General features: G+C 44.4%; 2 protein-coding genes across 4 annotated transcripts in view; both read right to left on the bottom strand.

Moving 5' to 3' along the window:
• Positions 1 to 5,343, bottom strand: part of CD84 (CD84 molecule) — a 28,391-nt gene extending 23,048 nt beyond the window's left edge. The window contains exon 1 of the mRNA XM_029935810.1: positions 5,235 to 5,343. Within this exon, the coding sequence (XP_029791670.1) occupies positions 5,235 to 5,280 (46 nt within the window). The 5' untranslated portion in view covers positions 5,281 to 5,343. The remainder of the gene's footprint in view (positions 1 to 5,234) is intronic.
• An 8,384-nt stretch (positions 5,344 to 13,727) lies between these two features.
• The window catches only part of SLAMF1 (signaling lymphocytic activation molecule family member 1), a 35,727-nt gene continuing 31,691 nt past the window's right edge, over positions 13,728 to 17,763 (bottom strand). For all 3 annotated transcript variants that reach the window (XM_029935808.1, XM_029935807.1, XM_029935809.1), the window contains exons 6-7: positions 17,507 to 17,599; positions 13,728 to 16,106 (exon numbers count right to left, since the gene is read on the bottom strand). In XM_029935808.1, coding sequence (XP_029791668.1) covers positions 16,056 to 16,106; positions 17,507 to 17,599 — 144 coding nt within the window. In that variant the 3' untranslated portion in view covers positions 13,728 to 16,055. The remainder of the gene's footprint in view (positions 16,107 to 17,506; positions 17,600 to 17,763) is intronic.

Below are 17,763 nucleotides of genomic sequence, written 5' to 3'. Positions count from 1 at the left end.
ACAATGCTTGGCATATACTAGGCACTTCTGTGTGTTTGTTATATAAAACAAAGACCTGTGGTTACAGGGATGACAATAGCCCAGGCGACTCCAAAGGGAAAAGAAGACACGTGGAGGGGGCCAGCACAGAGTTGCTACCTAGAGCAGAGATGAGGAGGAGGGTGCTGTTGCTTAACACCCACGTGAGCGCCCTGGCTTCTTCAGATCCTTCAGATAAGTATTTCTTGGGCTTTTCGGGGGCACAACTAACCATCCCCTCCTCTCCTCCCACTCACGGCCTCTCCTAGGTCAATAAGTTGGGGGAGCACCTTCCTGATTTTGCAGACCCGGAAGGGTGGCTGGAGGGAGCGGCCCCCTGCAGCGCCAGGAAGAGAGTGTGTTCCGGCAGGTTACACTGAGTCAAGGGAAGTCGAGACCAAAGAGGGAGCAAAGGGTTGAGCAGCCAGTTTTGTGTCCTTCTCTGTGAAGGTGGACGGTCCTTGGTCATGAGGTTTTAAGAAAAGGAACCAACACCCCTTCCCCAATACTATACTATTGTCTGCTGGATTCTTTTTACTTTCTGTCGTCTTTGACATATGGGTTGACTTGATCCATTTCTTCAACACAATCAAAAACAAACACGCACACAGATTCTCAAACCCGAGGTGGAATCCTGGACAGCCATTGTTCTGTCACCACTTCTCTCTACTGGCATATAAGCAAAACTTGAGTATAATGAAGAAAATATGGGTACCTAGTGTCACCAACATCAGTCCCCCAACTGATGCTCAGACCTCTTTCTTTTTTAGCTTCCACGTAGGTAAGCCTAGTAATCCCAAGCGCGAAGGTTCATTCTTCTTTTAGATTCAGGACACAAAACGTTTGATTCAGGAAACATTTGAAGAGCTGAGTGGCCTAGCGCTGAAGCGTGGAGCTCCCACTGTGAAGGTACTCTGGCTGCTTGGTCAGTCACCACGCTGATCTCCAGGCCTGCTTCAGCACACCAGGCTGCCTCCTATTAGTCTTAAGTAAGTACACAGATGCAGCTTCCCAGGTGCTATTTGGAAACTACACTTTTGAGCTAATACCTTTTTAAACATTTTTTTGTTTTTTATTTATTTTTGAGAGACAGAGAGAGACAGCGCGAGTAGGGGCGGGTCATAGAGAGAGGGAAACACAGAATCTGAGGCAGGCTCCAGGGTCTGAGCTAGAAGTCAGCACAGAGCTCGAGGCGGGGCTCGAACCCATGAGCCGTGAGATCATGACCTGAGCCGAAGCCGGACGCTTAACCGACTGAGCCACCAGGTGCCCCTAAGCTGGTATCTTGATATCCAGTTTCCCCCATACATATTTTTTCTTTTCTATAACTGGGCGAATGCTTTTGAAGTCTTCCTGATTGTGGTAATAGTCTGCTCAAACCTCTTTTTAGAACAGAGGCTTTATCTTTATCTCAAAGGTCCCTCTCGACAAGGACGCTGGACTAGTGACAAGTGGGATCTCACCAGGACTCTCCAGCCGTGATATCCTGTGTCTAACCCCCAGGATGATAGTTCGGACTTATCTGTGGATAGATAGATATCCAGTGGGTCTGATACTCACCTCTTAGATTTCTAGCTATCAACTTCTGGAATGTTCCTACTGTGTTATGCATTTGACAGGACACCAAAACCTTGTTGATATTGGTCAGCCATGAGACCTTGGGAAAGTTAGCAGCCTCTTTCTTTGTTTATTTTGAAGAAGCTAATTCAAGTCAACACATCATATGGGTATGACTGGTATTCAAACCACGTCTGGATGTGTTCATTTCTGCTGCTTTAGTGGTCTGCCTAAACTTCTGTTTTTCTCAAAGACTTGCCTGCCAGCCCCATTCTCTGCCTGAATATTCCTTTCTTTATGGGGGTAAATCACCACTCTTCACTGACAAGTCCCCAGGTGTGATCATGACCAATAGGGGGGGAAATATTTTATTCCAGGTCAGCATCAAACTGGGCAAACGTAGCCTTGTTCAGTGGTTCAGTCTAAAGACTTTGGAGTTCAAATCCTACTTCCTCCACTTTTTGGCTAAATGATCTCTATTTTTCTGTGTTTCATCTGCAAACTTGGGGTATCGATAGTACTCATCTCATATGAGATCGTGGGAATTAAACTGAACAATAAACATAGACAATGTAGAGTAATGCCAGGCATGTAGTGATTGCTCCATAAGTGATTAGTTATTACTATTATTGCTGGGGGATAGGAAAGGCGAGCCAGGTGAGGGATTGAAGAAACTGAAGCAAGTGTAGAGAAAAGGAAGAATTAAAAGAACATGAGAACGAACACATAGAAGCAACGGGCACGGAGCAAAAGTGGTGGACTTTTCCATCTTCTACCCTAGAGGGGGGTGGCTGTCATAGTCAGAAGTGATGATGAGACAGTGGAATTTGGAGCATAAGACTGTGAGTCTTGGTTCCTTGAGAAAACTTTTCCACCATGGAAGAGTCATGTGTTTGCCTGCTCAGACGTCTCTTAATTCAGTGATTTCAGGGAAATTCGATTAGATGTGTCATTTGCAAATACCTTCTTCCATTCAGCGGGTTGTCTTTCAGTTTTCTTGATTGCTTCCCTCACTGTGCAGAAGCCTTTTATTTTCACATAGTCCAAATAGTTTATTTTTGGTTTTTGTTGCCTGTGCCTCAGAAGATATGTCTAGAAAAATGTTGCTGTGGCCAATGTTAGAGAGATTACTGCTTGTGCTCTCTTCTAGGATTTTTATGGTTTCTTGTCTCACATTTAGGTCCTTAATCCACTTTGAGTTTATTTTTGTGTATGATGTTAGAAAGTGGTCCAGTTTCATTCTTTTGCATATAGCTGTCCAGTTTTCCCAATACCATTTGTTTTTGTTTTTGTTTTTTTATTTTTTAAATATATTTTTTGAAAGCTAGACAGAGTGTGAACATGAGAGGGCAGAGAAAGAGGGAGACACAGAATCTGAAGCAGGGTGCAGGCTCTGACGCGGGGCTCAAACTCACAAACCCCAAAATCATGACCTGAACTGAATGAAGTCAACTGCTTTAACTGACAGAGCCACCCAGGCATCTCCCAATACCATTTGTTGAAGTGACATTCTTTTTTCCATTGCATATTCTTGACTTCTTTGTTGAAAATTAACTGACCATAGAATCATTGCTTTATTTCTGGGCAATCTATTCTGTTCCACTGATCTAGGTGTCTATTTTTTGTCCTAGTACCATACTGTTTTGATTACTACAGGTTTGTAGTATAACTCTAGGATTGTGATGCCTCCAGTTTTCTTTTCCTTTTTCAAGATTTCTTTGCCAATTGGGGGTCTTTTGTGGTTCCATACAAATTTTAGGATTGTTTGTCCTAGTTCTGTGAAAAATGCTCTTGGTACTTTGATAGGGATCATATTAAATCTGCTACCACTTTAAGGAGTATCAAGAAATTGAAGACTTGGACATCTGGGTAGCTTGGTCGGATAAATGTCTGACTTCAGCTCAGGTCATGATCTTGCAACACGTTGGGCTCTGTGCTGAAGGCTCGGAGCCTGGAGCGCAGTTCAGATGCTGTGTCTTCCTCTCTCTCTGCTCCTCCCCTGCTTGCACTCTGTCTCTCTCTCTCTCAAAAATAAACAAACATTTAATTTTTTTAAAAAGACATTGAAAAGTTAGTGAGAGGAGGCCAGAAAGAGTGAACAGAAAGAGCTCTGGCTTTGGGATTGGAAGATCCAATGCCCCTTCCCAGACTTATAAATTTCAAGTTGTGAAACTTCAGATGCATGTTTAATCTGAATCTTAGTTGATACTTTTTGTGTGTGCAATGGTATTAATAATATCTATTTTTGCTTACTTCAGTGGTTATAGTGTGGATCATATAAGAATACAGGCATAAACATTGTAGAATGCTTTGCAAATTAAGTGGCACCAAATGCCACCTGCCAGCCCTTCTTTGGAAGATTGGAGACATCTTTAGATTTTCATTAGCTTCTATCCAGTTCTCTCCTCCATCTACTTGCATTTTCTGTCTGCCGTGTCAGACTGGCTAGCACAGAATCCAAACCTTTGGCCTACCAAGTAGCTGCAGTCTCCACGGAGCTCAAATTAAAGGAGCCACAGCTTTAAATGGTCAAAGGAACCAGAGAGAGCAAGGTGTATTGATTTCTACCTTTTTAGGAAATGCCAACCCACCAGATTCTCTGTGTTCTAACACATGCCAGGAATTTGCCAGTGCATTTTTCAAAGGGGGTAGGGCAGACTATATGTAGATTTAGGAATGCCAAGCAGGGAGTACTTGGATAGCTCAGTCAGTTAAGTGTCTGATTCTTGATTTTGATCTTGATCAAGTCATGATCTCAGGGTCGTAACATTGAGCCCTGCACTGAGCTCTGCACTGGGCTTGGAGCCTGCTTGGGATTCTCTCTCTCCCTATTTCCCCCCTCCCCCGCTCACACAGGTACATACATGCACGTGAACTCTATCTTTCTAAAAAAAAAAAAAGAATAGAAATTCCAAGCATAGTCAATTTTTATATACAGCAGGCTATTGTTTGGATTTAATGAGAAAATATACGCAATGACAAAACACTCCCAGAACTGTGTTAATGTTACATAGTTTTCCTTGTGCTCACAGCCTATATGCATGTGTCCTTGTAGTTTACTGCTAAGCTGTAGGTAAACAAAACAGAGTTTCAAGTTCTCCATTTCTTTTTTGAGATCTAACTTACTTGTAAAATGGAAATACCAATCTCTTCCTCCTTTATTTTAGAGAGTTTTGGAGGCTAGAAACAGAGTAAGAATAGCTCTGAATGTGCTTTGGAAATAAAAGGAGCTTACAGAAATGAAGCGTTTGCAATAATATCTATGGGCATGCATTCCTCTAACCTGCAGAGCCAGGACATACAACGGGAAGGGCCTGTCTCTGTCAGAAACTGTACACCACAATCTAAGGCCAAAAAGAAATGCTTTTAAGTTATTCAAGGTTTTAGACTGTGTATTCTCTCGCTGGGCTTTCCAGGTGGGCTTACCAAGTGCTGGCGCTCTTGAGCAGAAGGATTTGTCTCAAATCTTTGGAGACTGGGCACAGAAAAAATTCAGAAATATAAACTCTAAAGCTGAAAAACAGGTTTGGATCCTAGGTCTCTCCTCAGCCATTTGGATACTCTTTGAGACCCAGGGTGTATGCACTAAAATAGATCAAAAAGGCATTTCTAAAACTTAATGGAAAACTAGGAAGGCATCAACAAGGGTCAGAACTCACGGGTTTGCAGGCAAAGGAGCAGGGTCCACAGGTAGCGCTGAGCCATCTTCCAGCTTGTGATCTCATGTGGACAGGAAAGCGTTCCTCCTGCAACGTTAACTTCCCTGGTTCAGTTTATAGCCACAACTAAGAAAGGAAGTGTGAGCTAGCGGATTGGGGAACCACTGGTCCATGTATTACGATGATAATTTTTTCCCATTATATAACACAGAGTGCCAAGCGTTAATGAACTATTAATTCAACAAGTACATGTTGAATGCTTACTCTATGCCAGGAAGTCTTCTGGGCACTGGCAATATAAGGAGCAAAAAGCAATGGATGTCTCTCCTTTCATGGAGCTCATGCTCTTGTTGGGAAGATCAACAATTAAACATGCAATTCCCACTGACTATGGTAAGTGTTGCAACAGAGAAAATCTAGGGAACTGGGGGAGCAGCAGGGGTCTCCAACCCAGGCAAGTGAGTGCGGGGAAGGCTTTCTAGGAAAACCGATAGTCCAGCTGAGGTAGATCTGAAAAACAAGCTAGCATTGTTAGGTGAAAGGGGGCAGGGGAAGAGGGAAGAGAGAAAATGTTACACAATATGAGCCTAAAAACGGTAGCAGCTCACATTATATAATTATAGTTAAATGTAATCACATATAATAGAATTATATATCATTCTACCTTATATAACTATTCTATATATAATTATACTGATTGTATAAATGATAATATTATGTATACAATGTAATATAATGAATATAATTATATTATGTTGAGCTAGATATAACACAGGACTGTTCTCTAGTAGAGATTTCCCACTTCCTGTTAGAAAAATAAAGGGGACATGTAGGTGTGGGGGTGTCAGGGGGTGGTGATGGGAATGAATATTGGGGCCCAGCAGTTTAGCTCAGAACCCAGTTGTTTTGGAGAGTTCTGAGGAAGCTGAAGACATGGCCTCTGGGACCTAAATAAAACTTTTCCTGCTGAGTGGAGTCCTTGGCTACTTCCTGGGGCTTCAGGATCATTCATTGAACTATCCTCCTCCTCATTTTTCATATACACTTGCCCAAAATTGAGTAGTTTAATTCCTTTTTCTACTCAGCACGTACTGAACTAGGCAGCTGTCTGGCACCAAAGAAACACTGACAATAAAAATGAAATTTCCCAAATTAATTATTTCATTTCATGAGATTGAAACATATTACTTTCATATTTTTCACAAGATGTCTTCCTGAAATATGTAATCGCTACAGGTGCAAAAACACACATCAATCACGTATTCTGGCACAGCCATGAGCCAAGAGCAGCCAAGGGCTGTTGAAAACCCGACTCCGCATTCTCTTTCTTCCTTCTTCCTTCTCGGTGAGATGCTCAGTCTTCCCTTGCAGTGTAGAGTCCTTGCTTGGCCTCATGTCTACGTTTTTAGAAATCCTAGAGTGGTATCTTACCCAGGGACTTCTCTTCTGTTGAGTGTAGACTGGTGTCTTATCGCTGTCTTTCCGCCTTAGATTGCCTGAAAACGAGTATATTTTTGTCAAGAAGATACTAACTTTTGAGACTTCTTTTTTTGATATGATGCAGAAAGATATAAAAGTCCTTCCATTCCAAAATAACAACAACAACAACAAATCAAGATTTTTTTATGGGACGTGCAAGGTATGCAGAAAAACCTTGATGGACTGAAATTCCAGAAAAAAAAAATGTGCCTTTGTAGTTGAGCAGAGAGCCAAACAGCTCAAGACTTGGGACAGGATCTGGCCTGGGGTACAAACCAGCAGAAGACAGAGTCTGTCAAAAACAGAGACTTTGAGAAGAAGGACAAATGAGATGACACTTATGTGACAGTGTGGGCTAGGAGGACAGGCTGGACATTGGAAACCCCCAGTGCAAGACCAAATTGTCTTGCCCAACAATTCCCTCCCCTCCAGAATTTTGCTGAGAAAGTGGCCCTGAGGAGGGACTGGAAATCAGAGGCAAATTGTATGGCACCATATATTTCATAATAGTTGGATTCCAGAGTTTTAATATAAAAGTAAACAAAAAAAAATACTGAAACGAGAGCTCACCTCTGTCCCACCTCAAAAATTAACAAGATCTAAAAGGCACAGGAGGTGAAGGAGGTGGGAGGGTTAGGTTAATCACAGATGAATTCCCTCTAAAGCTGTAGCTCTATTCCTGCTTAATTTTTTTTTAAGATAGAGCACAGAGACAGAGAAAGAGACACACACAGAATCCAAAGCAGACTCCAGGCTCTGTGCTGACAGCACAACATCAGGCTCAAACCCATGAACCATAAGATCATGACCTGAGCCGAAGTCGGACTCCTAACCGACTGAGCCACCCAGGTGCCCCTGTTTCAGCTTAACTTGACTCTCAATGAGATATTAATGATCAGCTTCTTCCTCAAACTGTCATGCAGAGGGAAAGGGCTACATTCCCAGGAAAATAAATAAAGCAAAGCAAAATAAAGTAAAAAAATTATATTTGAATATATATTTTCTTTTGTTTTAGAGTCCATTTTGTCTGGGGTGCCTGGGTGGCTCAGTTGGTTGAGCATCTGATCATCGATTGGCTCAGGTCATGATCTCGTAGTCCTTGGGTTTGAGTGTCAGACTGTCTGCTGTCAGCACTGGGCCCACTTTGAAATCTTCATCCCTCTCTCTCTGCACCTCCCCCACTCGTGCTCGATCTCTCTCAAAAATAAATAAACATTAAAAAAATAAAATCTACTTTGACATAGGGATGGCTACTTCAGCTTTCTTTGGATTTCCATCTTTATGGAATATTGTTTTCCATCCTTCCACCTTCCGTCTGTGTGTGCCCTTACATCGTCACTTATATACATCAGATCTTGGTGGGGCAATCCAACAAGAGGATGTAACATTTATAAAAGTGTATACATCCAACATAGGCGCATTTAAATACATAAAGCAAATATTTTAAAAAACCTAAAGGGAAAAATTGACAGCAAAACAATAATAGTAGGGGACTTTGAAACCCCATTTATATCAATGCATACATCATCCAGACAGAAAATGGTAGGTGGGGCGCCTGGGTGGCTCAGCTGGTTAAGTGTCCGACTTTGGCTCAGGTCATGATCTCACAGTTCATGGGTTTGAACCCCACATGGGGCTCTGTGCTGATAGTTCAGAGCCTGGAACCTGCTTCAGATTCTGTGTCTCCCTCTCTCTTGACCCCAACCCCATTTACATTCTGTCTCTCTGTCTCTCTCTCAAAAATAAATAAATATTAAAAAAAAAAAGAAAATGATAGGCAAATGTCAGCCTTAAATTACCCATTAGTCCAAATGGACTTAACAGATATACAGAACATTCCATCCAATTGGAAAAGAGCAGAATATGCATTCTTCTCTAGTGCACACGGAGCATGTTCCAGAATAGGTCAAATGTTAGGCCACAAAACAGCTCTTAACAAATTAAAAGAGAACTGGATTCTTACCAAAACACCTTTTCTGACCACAATGATATGAAACTAGGAATTATGCAAAGAAAACTAGAAAATTCTCACATACGTGGAGATTAAACAACATATTACTGAACAACTAATGGGTCAAAGAAGAAATCAAAAGAGAAATTTTTAAAATAACTTGAGATGAATTAAAATGAAAATATACCGAAACTTGTGGGATGTAGCAAAAGCAGTTCTAAGTGGGAAGCTCATAGCCTGTCTCAAAAAAGCAAGAAAAGTCCCAAATAAATAACTTTCCACCTCAAGGAACTAGAAAAAGAAGACCAAGTGATGCCCAAAGTTAGTGGAAGGAAGGAAATGACACAGGTTAGAACAAAAATAAATGAAATAGGGATAAAGAAGATAATAGAGAAGATCAGTGAAATGAAGAGCCGGTTCTGTGAAAGGATAAACAAAACTGAAAAGCCAGCTGTTAGCTACTCTGACCAATAAGAAAAGAGAGAGGGCTCAAGTGTATAAAATCAGGAATTAACCTGTACATATACAGTCAGCTAATCTATAACAAAGGAGCTAAGAACGTACAATGGGAAAGGACAGTCTCCTCAATGAACGGTGCCAGGAAAACTGGTATTCACATGCAAACGTGAATATCTTACACCACAGACAAACATGAACTCAAAATAATTTAAGGACTTGAATGGAAGACCTGAAACCACAAAACTCCCAGAAGAAAACAGAGGCAGTAAGCTTCCTGACATAGGTCTTCGTGGTGAGCGTTTTGATTCTGGCACCAAAATCAAAGGCAACAAAGCAAAAACAGCCACATGGACTACATTTAACTAAAAAGCTTCTGCACAGCAAAGGAAACCATTAGCAAAATGCAAAAGCAACCTGTTGAAATGGAGAAAATATTTGCAAATTATATATCACAGAAGGTGCTAACATCCAAATCTATAAAGATTTCATACAACTCCATAGCAAAAAAAAAAAATCCAATTAAAAATGGTCAGAAGATCTCAGTAGACATTTTTCTAAAGAAGACATGCAGATGGCCAACAGGTACATGAAAAGATGCTCAAAATCACTAGCTATCAGGGAAATCAAATTAAAACCACAATAAGGTACTTCAACACGTCCTTTGAAATAGGTAAAATGAGGGGCGCCTGGATGGCTCAGTCGGTTAAGCATCTGACTTCAGCTCAGCTCATGATCTCATGGTTTGGGAGTCCGAGCCCCGTGTCCGGCTCTGTGCTGACAGCTCAAAGCCTGGAGTCTGCTTTGAATTCTGTGTCTTCCCCTCTCGCTGCCCCTTCCATGCTCATGCTCTATCTGTCTCTGTCCCTCAATAATAACTAAACAGTAAAAGAAAATTTAAATGGGTAAAATGAAAAAAAATCGCTGTGCTGGTTAATTTTATGTGTCAAGCTGACCGGGCCACAGGACACCCAGAGAGCTGGCAAAACATGGTTTCTGAGTGTGTTTCTGGAGGAGGTTAGCATGTGAATCGGCGCACGGAGCAAAGGAGAGTGATCAGCCTCCCACCCTCTGCCTGGGGCTTGCACATCGGTGGTCCTGGACTCCGGAAGTTACAGCGTCAACTTTCTGTCTCGGCAACTTGCAGACAGCAGACTGTAGGCTTTTCAGCCTCGGTCATCACATGAGGCAAATCCTTCTGATAAACCTCATCTGGCCATGCGTGTACACGTACAGTTGGTTCTGTTTCTCTGGAGAAGCCTGGCCCGCCTACCAAACGTTGGCAGGGATGTGCAGACATGGGAACTCTTGCATGCTGCTGGCGAATATGTACGAAATGGTGCCTGTGGATGAATGCTCACGTCCTGCTGCAGTCCATGTGTTGAAACCTAGCCGCCCAGGTGATGGGATCAGGTGCGGGGGAGGGGCTTTGGAAAGCGACTTGCTCAGGAGAATGGAGCCCTCCTGAGTGGAACCGTGCGCTTATAAAAATGGCCCCAGAGAGCATGCTCTGCTTCCACCGTGTGAGGACACAGTGCAAAGACAGCCATCTACGAGCCAGGAATCGGTCCTCCCCGCACCAATTCTGCTGCCACTGTGATCTCGTACTTTCTAACCTCCAGAACCGTGACAGATAAGTCCTGTTGTTTTATAGGCCACCTGCTTTACAGTGCTTTGTCATAGCAGCCCGAACGGACTAGGATGGTATTTCAAGCACTTTAGAAAACAGTGGCGGGGCGCCTGGGTGGCTCAGTCGGTTAGGCGTCTGGCTTCCGCTCAGGTCCTGATCTTGCAGTTCACAAGTTTGAGCCCTGCGTTGGGCTCTGTGCTGACAGCTCAGAGTCGGGAGCCTGCTTCGGATTCTGTGTCTCCCCCTCTCTCTGCCCCTCCCCTGCTGTGGGCTCTCTCTCTCTCTCTCTCTCTCTCTCAGAAAAAAATGAAAAAGCACATTGTAATGTGTGGTCTGAGTTCGGGTATGCATAATAATAAAAGGCACACACAATCTGCTTAAAAGTGATCATAAAACTTTCAGGCACCCAACAACATAGCACTTACATTCATGAAACAAACACTGCTTGATATACAGTTCGAATCTGTCGGAAGGATAGCCATGCTTCCTTTTGTTCAAATTAACGTGGCCTCCTCACATGTTCTTGGTGGTACCTTTGGGCCAGGTCACAGCACTGTTTCCTTCCAACTTCGTCCTGGTGAAGCTAATTGCATTACATACACAAACAGGTCAGCCCGAAGTCGCTGTTTCTATTGCAAAGATTTTCTCTCCTTGATACGTCATACTGCCTTAGTAGACTGGCCTAAATCCTGAAACTAATTGGCTTTATTAAGGATTACACATTACACTTTAAGAAATATATACAAATCTATATTTTCCATCAGTAATAGAATTAATTAGTATTGAGATCCTACAACCTAACAAAGTGAAATATTAGCATTTATTTCTCTCAGTAACCTGTAATGACCTCCACACTGTGAGCGCTACTGGTCAATTCCTTGCCCTCCTATTTCTAGAACAATCATATAATTTATCATCTCATCCAAGGGATGATTTAAAAGGGCTCTTAGCACATTGTGCATTTAACATTAATTAGCTTAATTAATACCATGAGAGTTTTCAAAATATTAATATGTTGGATGACAAATTGATATTTGTTATGAGGGTGAACTGGAAAAATAGTTTCATAAAAATATTTGCAAGAAAGCTATGTCTACAAAGAGACATAAATTCATGTCTAAAAATTGGACATAATTTTAATGAACATTAAAACAATGGTGTTATGGGGCACCTAGGTGATTCAGTTGGTTAAGTGTCTGACTCTTTTTTTAGTTTTTTAAAGTTTTTTTAAAGTTTATTTATTTTGAGAGAGAGAGAAAGCACGAGTGGGGTAGCAGCAGAGAGAGGAGAGAGAATCCCAAGCAGGCTCCTCACTGTCAGTGCAGAGCCCAAAAGGGAGCTTGAACTCATGAACCTGACCATGATCTGAGCTGAGATCAAGGGCCAGAAAGCACGTGACTCCTGATTTTGGCTCAGTTCATGATCCCATGGTCACGGGATTGAGTCCCGTGACTTGCTTGGGATTCTCTTGTGCTCTCTCTCTCTCTCTCTGCTCCTCCCCAATGTCTTGTGCACATGCCTTCTCTCTCTCAATATAAATAAACAAACGTTAAAAAAAAAACCCAACTGTGTTATATCACATATGTGACTGGCCAAGAAAATCGGCTAATATCAAGTGCTATTGAAGAAAGGAGAAGAAGGAACTCTAATGTACCATCAGCAGGAGTATAAATTTTGCAGAACAATTGCACACATTTAGAGCTGAATATTTGCATAAATTATGCTCCCCCCCCATCTAATTCTCAACTCCAAAGCATGACTGTAGTACAGGTGACTCTGAACTCTCAGGTCTATTTTTTTTCATTCTTAATTTATTTTTGAGAGCGAAAGAGACAGACCGCAAGCTGGGGAGGGACAGAGAGAGAGGCCTTTAGATCCAAAGCAGGCTCCAGGCTCCGAGCTGTCAGCACAGAGCCTGATGTGGGGCTCAAATTCTGAATGATGAGATCATGACCTGAACCAAAGTCCGATGCTTAACTGACTGAGCCACCCGGGTGTTTCATCTCTGGCTGAAAATGTTCTACTTTTTCATTGTTCCTTCAAACTTTTTATCTAAAATAAGCCTACTCTCCTCACTCTTCCGTCTGAGTTTGGTGCACCTGCTGTGTGCTTACTGAGCATTCTTTTCTTCCCGTCATTAAGGTGACTAACACATTCTGCTTCGTTGTAATTACTAATACTATCTGCTTTATCATCACATGGATCCCAGTAGGTCATGTGTTCGTCTACCTATCATGATGCTGCAATGGTCTGCGTTCTTTGTATCTCCCACTGGAAGCCAAGCTCCAACTTAGTAGGAACTTAATAACTTGGTTGAATGAGTGAAGCGTTGAATAAAATTAGGAGTCTTCTGTGACAGAAAATAATTGCAGCGAACCTTGACTAGAGCTGGCCATCAATTCACCATGGGCTTCCTTATCTCTAAGGGAGGGTGTCGACTCTCTCCCCAGCCCATAAGTGTTGGGAACCGATGAGGATCCAGCCACAGCTTCAGTGAGTCCTGGACTAAGTCCTCTCATCCTTTAGACCAGAGGTGGTGTTGGGGAACGCTGGTGTGGGCTGGACCGTATTGCTACATCTCCCCCTTGTGGCTGTTGTGTGGAACTCATCATAGAATCCTTTCTGGTTCTAAGTGGGTGGTCCTGTAGATCTGAACCCAGATTTCATTTGAGTTTGAGGTAGGGTTTGGGCATCAGTATATATATTTAAAGCTACCCAGGCGGTTCTAACATTTATGTTACCTTGGGGATGCTAGCAGGTGTGGGCCCACACAGCTCTCGTCTCTGTGGGTCGGTGGCTCCTGACCTTGAGTGAAAACCCGTGCCCACCCTGGAAAGAGACAGCTTCACACCTCATCAAACCAAATGAGACACCCTCAGGGTTTCATAGCTTTAGAGACATAAGTCTGTGGAACGTGTCTTGCCATCCTGCTGCGTTATGAATCCTCCAGGTAACACAAGACAAAAGTGCAAGCTCCTTGATGGATTTTCCGAATTTTATTAGATACAAAAACACAGGAAGAGACGTAACTTACTGTAATCAGGGGTTCCTTGGCACACATTCGCACCCTTTACCAGCACGTCTGCTCACGTGGCCAGAGTGAGTGTCCCGAACAGTCCTGGGGCCGCACCGAGCCGTGCTGCAGAGCATCACCGGTCCCCTAAACCCAGGAATTGTCGGTTCCTCTTGAGTTCTCCAGAATTCAGATGTGCTCAGTCAAAAGAAGATGAGAGAAGAAACAGGGAAACTGGACTCTAAAGTATCAGTTTCTTTTTTTTAGGCCTGAAGAAAAGGAACGCTCCAGCCCACCAGCGGTGCCGTCGGGGCAGGGTATCTGCTGAGGGTATCTGCTGTCCCCTTGAACCCAGAGCCTGATGGTGCAGAACTGGGCACCAAAAGTCATTCGAAGGACCACCTGAAGGTCCACAGGCACAGCCATTGTCCTCCATGAGGTCTTGAGCCGAGGTCCTTCTTCCCCACTTTGCTTCCTTCCTTCCACCAGGTGGAGTTCGGCCACAGGAAAAACCCAAGTGTTGGAACCAACCTGCTAGAACAGTGTGAGCTGTCGCAAAGGACTGAGTGCTCACAACCTCAGAGTTTACAAATCCTTGATAGTAGCTTCATCGGTCTTTGAGAATAGACAGCTAATGAGCCTATGCTTAGACAAGGGTGGTGTAGTGAACTTTTTTGGGTTTTTTTTTTTTTTTTGCCTTCCCAGCATTGAATCCCACTGCTTACATTTGCAGAACTCCTAACTCCTAAGAGGCAGAGCCCACCAGCCACTATGAAAGTGGAATGTGCCAGCCTCCCTTGGATGTAGGACATGGGTGTGGGTGACCGGCTGCTCAGTCCCAATCTCTGAATTAGAAATAAGAAAGGAAGAGATAAGGAAGAGGTCACTTTGGTGCAGACAGAGCACCGGCAATAGTGGGCTGCTGATCCCACTGAGGCAGGGGAGAGGGTGGCAGAGCCGGGGTCTAGTTCTGGCAGGACGAGAGCAGTGCACCTGGCACGGGGCATCCTTGAGCTAAAAAGCCGGTGACCCTCATTATACGGTTGTGAGATTGCTGGTGATTTCCTAACCAATGTTCACTAAGGTCACACAAGAACCTACGGGAAGGAAGAGCTTACACTGAAGTGGTCTGAGAACAGAGAAGAGGAAGAGAATAGGCCTTTGCTGAAAGAGGCGCTGTCTGTTTGTGGCCTGAAGCATGAAGTCGTGCAGCTTGGAATTGTTTGCGGCTGTCGGATTACAATATGTTCATTTTCTACTAAATGCTCTAAATTGAGCATGAGGAGGGGGACACAGGTCCCTGGTTAAGACCCTGACAACGTGAGGCTGTGGATGTAAAATGGGTTCAGAACACGGCGAGAGGGTCTCAGCTGAGGCTCCACACTGTTGTTCCATGGAGTCAACAGTGAACTTGGGACTTAAAAATCACTTGGAGAAGTGAAAGTTCAGCCCGGGACCACTTCTGACAACTCCGACTTCTCTTTAATGGTGTCACCGCAAACACTTGTCACGTTTCTTTAAACCTAATGCCATCTGCATGGAATACTTTTAAGAATTCTTAAATACTTAAATACCACATATATAAGTATATACACGTTCTATAATACTATACTTAAATAGCCTATACTTTTTTAAGACTCTTAGGTGATTTTCCTTCCATTATTCAAAGCTCAGAGACTTCACAGTCTTGCTGTGTTTATTGACCCTTCAGCTTCTGGGTTCTGCAGATAAAATACTGACTCTATGAGCTTCTTTCATAGAATAATCGCAGAGTGTTCTACATATGGTAGGAGTTCGCCCTTCACTGCCCATCCAGAGAGAGAAAGTGAGGCACAGAGCCCTGAGCAGGGCTGCGTGGAGAGCGGGGGCAGCTCCCAGGACCAGGCACAGGCACGTGAGCTGTCGCAGGCAGCTGTCTGAGAGGCACTGGGCACCCCAATTTCCCTCCTTCAGCTCTTCTTGTCCAGTCCTGGCAAAGAGCAAGACTCCTGGAGGTCTGAGCTCACGGGTCCCACATAACCCACTTCGGCTGTGACACCACAGAGGCGGAAAGCTATTCCATCAGTTCTCTGTTCTGGGCCTGGGCCCTGAGGAGCAGGCTGAGCGCTCGGAAAGCACCAGCCCCTTGTCCGTCCCACGGGTGGCCATGGGAGAAGCATCACCAGGGAGTCGATCTGAGAAGAATACAGATTTGCAGAGTGTCACGGGGGGCTGGGGACTCGGGGCCAAGTGCAGTGTTTATCCTGGCCCCACCACGTTCCTTCAGAAAGTCCCTTCACTGAGTCTGTGGGGTCAGCTCTCTGGAAGTGTCACGCTGGCATAGACTGTGATGGAGTTTGGTTCCTGAGGGCAAAACAGAAGTCCGTGAGTTCAGGCCCCAGCTCCACAGGCTGCAAACGGAAACCGTTCTGCTCAGTAAACGAAAAGGGTCTCAGGTATCAGGTGGGGTGGGGACTTGCTGGGGGCGGCACTCAGGTCCCCCACAGCGAGCCTACCCCCCCCATCCCCCACCCCGGGGCTCCAGGTCCTCTCCAGATGTGCCCACACAATCAGCAATCGCCACTGGGGAGACTGGGAAGGATGTCCCTCTTTGCTCTCTGCCCTGTCCTTGCCCTATAAGGAAAGCCATTTGCTCTGCTTTAGGTTGGATGTGGGGCACAGTTGGGGAAGCCAATGAATTCTAATTTACTGAGGTTTGGAAAGGGTTAATGAGACCCAAAGGGAGAAGGAAAGATTGCAGCCCAGAAGGAGGGAGGGAAGGTTAGGACTTGGAACAAAGATACCTTTTAGGTCAAGTGCATACAAGAATCAGAGAAAGAAAGACAGGAATGGAGGAATTCAGGCAGTTTTGCTGTAAAATGTGAAGTATGACAGAGTGTTTCAATGAAGAAATCTTCTTTAAAGATCTGCATTCCTTCTTAAAGCTTTTTAAAGTCAAAATCTTGCATTCACTTCCCCATTGGATAGGACAGTGTCCTAAGAATAGAGCCCCAGTGCAGATGGGGCATCTTCCCAGGCATTTCCGGGTGTCTGTCCGATGGGAGCTTTGAGGCAGAGGGGAAAATGGAAGCATTTCTCTGGCCTTTTGATCCTCAGTTGTCTCAGAAAATGCCTTATTTAATATACAGCCCCACTGGAGCCAAGATTTCAGTCCAGAATTTCTGTCCATTTAGGAAAAGGAATAATTCGCATCCAGCCAGTTTAATCCGTGCTCATTTTGCAGTGGGGGGAGATGGTGAGGCTCCGTCTGGGCCGCACACCATATTGCCCTCTGGACCCACGCCAGGCACAGCACCACTCTGAGACCTTCTGATGAAATGCGACCGGATGGAGCCTTGGCACGAGCCTTTGAACAAAGCTCCCTGTTCTGTTGTGCAGCCAGACTCTGGAGCTCCTGGACACAAGTTGCAAATCCCAAATGTCCAAGTGCTCTAGGACTGCCTGGGGAGGTTGTTTTTAATGTGTAGATGCCTGGCTACTCACAGTGGACCTTCTGATTGCCCTAGGAGAAAGCTCCAGGAATCTCAATATTTAGCAAATACATGTATGCCGACTCTGATGGGGTTCTTGGACAGCCCTCAGGGAGACACTAGGAAACAGAGAGAGCTGTGTCCCCAGCCAGGAGGGGTCTCCTGGAGGTCCCGCAGCCACGAAAGCTCCTTGCAACCCACGTGCCAGGGCCCGCCTTCTCTGCCTCAGGAGACCGCCTCTTCTCTCCCTGCAGAGACCAGACAGATCCTCACCTGGACAGGCTCTGGGACAGGTTCTGTGGCAGCGACATAAATGGTGGTGCAGGGGTCCTGAGGTGGCAGGGGGTCAGGCTTCTTCTGAATGGACTATGAGAGAAGCAAAGAAAGCAGAAGTCAGAGGAGCAGTGGTTTCTACCAGATTCGCCCCATGAAGCCCGAGATCCAGAGGCTTGGAGCTAGAAAGTCCCCCAGAGTCCATTGGTCCAAGCTCCTTCCCTGGCGGAAAGGTTCCTCCAAATTCCCTGGAATTC

The sequence above is a fragment of the Suricata suricatta genome, chromosome 3, assembly GCF_006229205.1.
Source record: "Suricata suricatta isolate VVHF042 chromosome 3, meerkat_22Aug2017_6uvM2_HiC, whole genome shotgun sequence".
In the NCBI taxonomy this organism is placed as follows: Eukaryota; Metazoa; Chordata; class Mammalia; order Carnivora; family Herpestidae; genus Suricata; species Suricata suricatta.
The sequence above is the reverse complement of the archived record's forward strand: the minus strand, read 5'-3'. Positions and strand labels throughout refer to the sequence as shown.